Below are 5,375 nucleotides of genomic sequence, written 5' to 3'. Positions count from 1 at the left end.
GCTGAAAATACAAAAATTAGCCGGATGTGGTGGCACCTGCCTGTAATCCCAGCTACTCGGGAGGCTGAGACAGGAGAACAGCAGGAATCTGAGAGGTGGTGGTTGCAATGAGCCAAGATCACACTACTGCACTTCAGCCTGGGAGACAGAGCAAGACATTGTCTAAAAAAAAAAAAAAAAGAATATGGATTGCATCAAAATAGTCAAAAGGTCTTTTTCAAATTATATGCATCCTCAAAAGACAGAGGCCACTGTTACTGAAGGAATGTCCAACCTTTCAGGAGAAAAAACAAAGTTGACCACCAAGGAAAGACACTCTGTTTCAGGCTTGAAAGTTAATAATGTACCCTACTCTTAGATTTTCTTTCCACCTGCCTCTCCTTTTTTTCAAAAAGTCTACAGTATTCATTTCTGTACAATTTCATACTTCCTGGTTACAGCCTGAAGTTAAGTATTTAAGATCCAGAACCATAAAAAAGCTCTGTTAGGACTCTGTCTTTTGTTGTCAGGCTAGTTACGTAATTTCTGAGTCTTGAGTTTCCTCAGATGTGAACGAGTGAGGAACAGAAAAGGTATCTGATACCTCTGTTCAATGAGATAATCCTAGTGAAACATTTAGGGTGGTACCTGGTACATAGTAAACTACTTCAGCTATCATTACTTTCATTCCCCCACAAAACCTAGCAGTGTTTATCTGTAAAAGGCATTTCACTATTAATTTGGGATGGTTTTCAAAAGTCTGCCACTAAAATGGTGACAAAATTCACATAATTTCCTTTTTTGAATAGCCTAAAGTTGCCATTTTCTGATGTTAATTACGCACAGAACATGGGCTGGGCTCTTCATATCATACTGCTTCATCACAACCACCTCACCAGAACCTGCAGTGAGGATTAAATGAGCTAATAAAGTACTTGGAATAGTGCTTAGCACTTAGTGCTATCTAAGTTATTAGCTATTATTACTGTTTCTGTAACATTAGTACAGTAATAGTACTGGGAAGTGTTAAATAGTATTAATATTAGTAATGTTAGTTATTATTACTATAATTATTATTATCAGGCCCTGTATTACCTGGCCCACATTAACCTTTCCACAAATTTTAGTCTTTTCCTTTAAATATTTCAAGTTTATTACTTTGAAGCCTCTATACCTGTTCTCTTTGCCTGGCATGTTCTTCCCCAGATTTTCACATAACTAGCTTCTTCTCATTATTCAGCCTCAAGTTTAAATGTCAGCTCAAACTGCTTTCCCACTTCTAGCCTCTCCAGGCCCTCTCAGGCTCATTATTCTCAATTTGAGTTTTCAATTATGATAAATGCTATAAAGAAATCTCCCATTTACTTCTGAATTATCTTTAGCCACTAGTATATAGTTCCCTTTAGTATACTGTTGCAACACATTAAAACACATTATTGTTTTAATAATGATAGTAAAGTTACTATATACCAGTATGGTTATACAGACATTATCCGTATTAACTCTTAATCCTCAGTACAGCCTAATAAGGTAAGTTTGGCACCATTTTTACAGAGGAAACGATAGCACACAAAAATAATTTTCTTAAGGCAGCTAGTCAGTGACAACACCAGAATATTCTTATTCTCATTTTATAGATAAGAAAATTTAGATTGCAAGTATCTTAAGTATTGATAGGTAAACAAAGGCCCTAGGGAAAGGATCTATACAAATGACTCTGGAAGTTACTTTAATGGCATTTGGAATGTCTATAAATTTTCCATCTATTGTGGTTTATATTCCTACCACTTACAACCTTTCTGAATAACAAAAGCCTACTTGCATGAATAAAAATAACAAAAATATTTCACAAGATCATGGAAATACAAACATAAGGTATTTTTCTATAACAGAAGTATTCTGTCCAGATATGCAATCTCCCCAATGCTAAAGACAATACTTTAATTGGAGGGGCAAGAAATAAAAAGATGCTACTGATATATGGGGGCGAATTCTATAAACTGATTGAGGAGACCTGAGGTTTAGTCCACACCCTGCCAACCAACCAGCGACCTCGTGTAAGTCACTTCACACTTACAGGCAGATTTAATCATCTGATGTGGTTGATTTCATTTACAATTTAGATAGCTCTTACAAGCTGGAAGCTCCTGCAGGACAAACGTCTTTTTTTGGTCTGGTTCAGGGAACTACTGCCAGCAACTGTCACGTAGTACACAATAAATGTTGGCCCAGTAAGTGAAGTATCTTTAAATCTCCTATCTTCATTTATTTAAAACATAACTACAGAATATCTCATTTGCCAGGAGGTTATGACAGACACACCATGAAGTACATTCAGGATACAAATACAATGCAAAAATAAAGCCCCAACTTCTGCCGTCAAAGAGGCCACATACACACCTAATTTCATGACAAATGCTAAAATAAAGATCTGTACAGTATGCTCTGCAAGCAAGTTCCAATCCAAGAGGCTACGGTATAAAATATTTGCAACAGGGCACATTCATTTGCAAATTAAAGCCCTATTCAAATCAGTTGTGCAACATTAATAAAGTCTAAACGGCTTTATTAATAAGGATGTTTTTAAAAGCTTTAGAAAGATACCTTCTAAAATGCAAAAGAATGTTCCCTAATAAATCCATCTGAAACTAGCTAAGTAAGCTGCCTTTAAGACCGAAATCAGGAATAAGCTTGGCATAGCTAATATTGAAAGATCCTGACAATTCACCTTGATCACTCATTAATACTGTATACATCAGGAGTTTAAAGGATTTCAGATGTGTGTCTGAAATGAGACAAAATTTCATTTCTGCCAAAGTAGGGATTTGTGTGTGTGGCTATGGAGAATCTGAAAGGCATTTTCCTCTTCTAAAACCTTGAATAACAATACCCATTTCCTTACACAATTTCATCTTAGGCTCTAGACAGTATCAAGAGTCCTCATAATCTATACTGCCCTTTTTCATTTTCAAATGTTGACAACAGCCCAATTCAGAATAGGAGCTGAACATCCGAAATGCCATTTCTCCCATAAAGAAAAAAAAAAAAGTACCATATACACATAAAGCATAATACCTCTTTTCCTCAAAAACCACTGACCAAAAGATTTCTCCAGGTCACTCTTATTTTACCAAATTTTAATCACAAATTCATAGGCATTGAGGTTCCAGGGGAAAAAAGGTCACTGCACTGGTCAGGGAAATGGCACGACTAGTAGACGAATAGAATGCCAATCGGGATTGCAGGCTCTGAAACCTGACTGCCTGAGTTCGAGCCACTTCCTGGAGCCACAAATCCGCCTATGCAATCTTATTCTACTGACTCAACCTCCACGAGGCTGTTATCTCACCTGTAAGATGGGCGAGTAACAACTGAAGATGCCTCTGGTCTGTGGCCTGCAAAATGTTAACAGCAACTACTCCAAACGGTGGTCGGGAGGATTAAATGAGACAAACCTAAGTAAAGGGTTTACTGGCACACGGTAAGTGCCTAATAAGCGGTTGCTACTGTTGTTGTTACTCACTACTACAGAATAATAAGGAATAAAGGGATGAAAAAAGGAAGAAAAGCCACTGAAGTTAAGAAAGGCAAGCGATGAGGGGGATGAAATGAAAGGGCAAACATGGGGAGCCCAAATAGCTGGGGAGGGCGTGGAGAAGGCTTAGCCAGAAGTGGCGAGCGGTACAAGGGAAGTAACTGCAAAGTGCAGGGACGTCGATGAGGAAAACCAGGCCCGCAGCGGAACGTGGCCGGGGGAAAGACTCTGGTCGGCCGAGACGGAGGCGACACGCGGCTGAGGCGGGGCGCAAAGGCGGGAGCACCGGGCCCGGCCAGCGGGCCGCAGGCCGCCAGGGGCGGCGGAGCCCCAAGAAAGCACTGGGAAGCAGCCGAAGAACCCGCCGGAGGCCCTGGCCCAACCCGGGCCCGGCTCTCATTCAAGCCACCTTCCCCTTCCCCTTTCTTAAGCCTCATGCGGTCCTGGCCCAGGGCGGCCGCGGCTCCGCTACCCACCGCCCACCCCGGATCTCCACATGGCAGGTCTAGCACCTAGGGCTCTCGTGAGCAGAGATGTGCGGGAGGGCAGCGTCCCTTACCTGAGCTCCCCCGGGTTGAATCGCTCACCGTCGCCCCCGTCCCCGCCACGCTCCGCCATTACAGAGGGCCGCGTTCATCCACCCGCCGACCCGGCGTCCCTTATTGGCTAGAAAAATCGTCAATCCCCAACAAGAGAGGCGGAGATAGCAAAGGTCTGAGATGTGGTTGGTCAATCTTTCCATCAATCTTCGAGATGGGGGCGGTATCTTCCCTGCTATTGGAAAAGGGGCCCGCCGACTTTGAAAGCGGTATGAAGACAGCCAGTTGATTGGTGGCTCGGGGGCTTTATGGGAAATGTGATTTTAGCAGTGAGGAACCGCCGGCGCCCTCTCGCGGTAGGCAGAACTAAGTCCTCCCACGTTCGGCTCAGCCTGAGGTAGCCACGTGTCTGTCGGCTTCCGGGACAGCCAATTGTGGAGCCATATTGGCCAGTAGTAGCTGAGGCGGAGAGCATTTCCACTGGGCAAGCCAATCAAAATCGACCTGGGCCTCGCCTAAACCCATTGCACAGTTGCTGTGAAAAGCCGCTATTACCTAGCTTTACAGTAGCGAGAGTCAAGTCACCACTCAGCTCTATATACATGTTATTAAATAATACATTATTAATTACAAGAATACTTCCCAAATTATACTAAATAGTTGCAAACGAATAGGTGTTATAAGTTGCTGCATTAAGAAAGGTAAATTGGTGAAGGCAAGCCTCTTTTCAATTTACAGCTTTACCATCTCTCCCTCAATCTCAAAATGTGCTTGTCTGAAATTAGCACACCCAGAATACCAGACAATTCTGAATATTTATTTCGTTTCTCTAATTAACAACAAAAAAAGTTTAGGATTTGGGGTTTCAAAGGTACAATGAAGATGAGCCCTTTTATTAAAGTCCTAAAATATTAAAATAATACTAATAGATAAATTTTACTTGGACCATGTAAGCATGTCCATGTAGCATGCTTACCATGTTTGCTAACCATGTAGCAAACCCGGATCTAAGTACGTCCCGTACGTTAACTCCTTTAAGATTCAAAAATCACTAAGAGGTGGATAACATCGTCACTGTTTGTAGATGAGCTTGAGGCGCAGAGAAGTTAAGTAGCTTGCCCAAGGTCACACATCTACTAAATAGCAGAGCCTGGTCTTAACCCCAGTCAGCATAGTAGCAAAACACCACTACGAAATACTGTGAGCCTAAATAATTGGATCCACATAAAAACGTGTGCACAAATGTTCACAGCAGCAATATTCATAATAGCCAAAAAGTATTGTAATAACCCAATGACCATCAGCTGATGAATGGTTAAGAA

The 5,375-nt window shown here is 41.6% G+C and overlaps 1 protein-coding gene across 4 annotated transcripts in view; it reads right to left on the bottom strand.

Moving 5' to 3' along the window:
* Positions 1-4,363, bottom strand: part of TCERG1 (transcription elongation regulator 1) — a 65,924-nt gene extending 61,561 nt beyond the window's left edge. For all 4 annotated transcript variants that reach the window (XM_011931478.1, XM_011931479.1, XM_011931480.1 and 1 more), the window contains exon 1: positions 4,074-4,363. In XM_011931478.1, coding sequence (XP_011786868.1) covers positions 4,074-4,132 — 59 coding nt within the window. In that variant the 5' untranslated portion in view covers positions 4,133-4,363. The remainder of the gene's footprint in view (positions 1-4,073) is intronic.
* Between the last annotated feature and the right edge of the window lie 1,012 nt (positions 4,364-5,375).

This window comes from Colobus angolensis, unplaced genomic scaffold, assembly GCF_000951035.1.
Source record: "Colobus angolensis palliatus isolate OR3802 unplaced genomic scaffold, Cang.pa_1.0 Scaffold90, whole genome shotgun sequence".
NCBI lineage: Eukaryota > Metazoa > Chordata > Mammalia > Primates > Cercopithecidae > Colobus > Colobus angolensis.
Note: the sequence above shows the minus strand (reverse complement) of the source record. Positions and strands in the feature narration are given on the sequence as shown.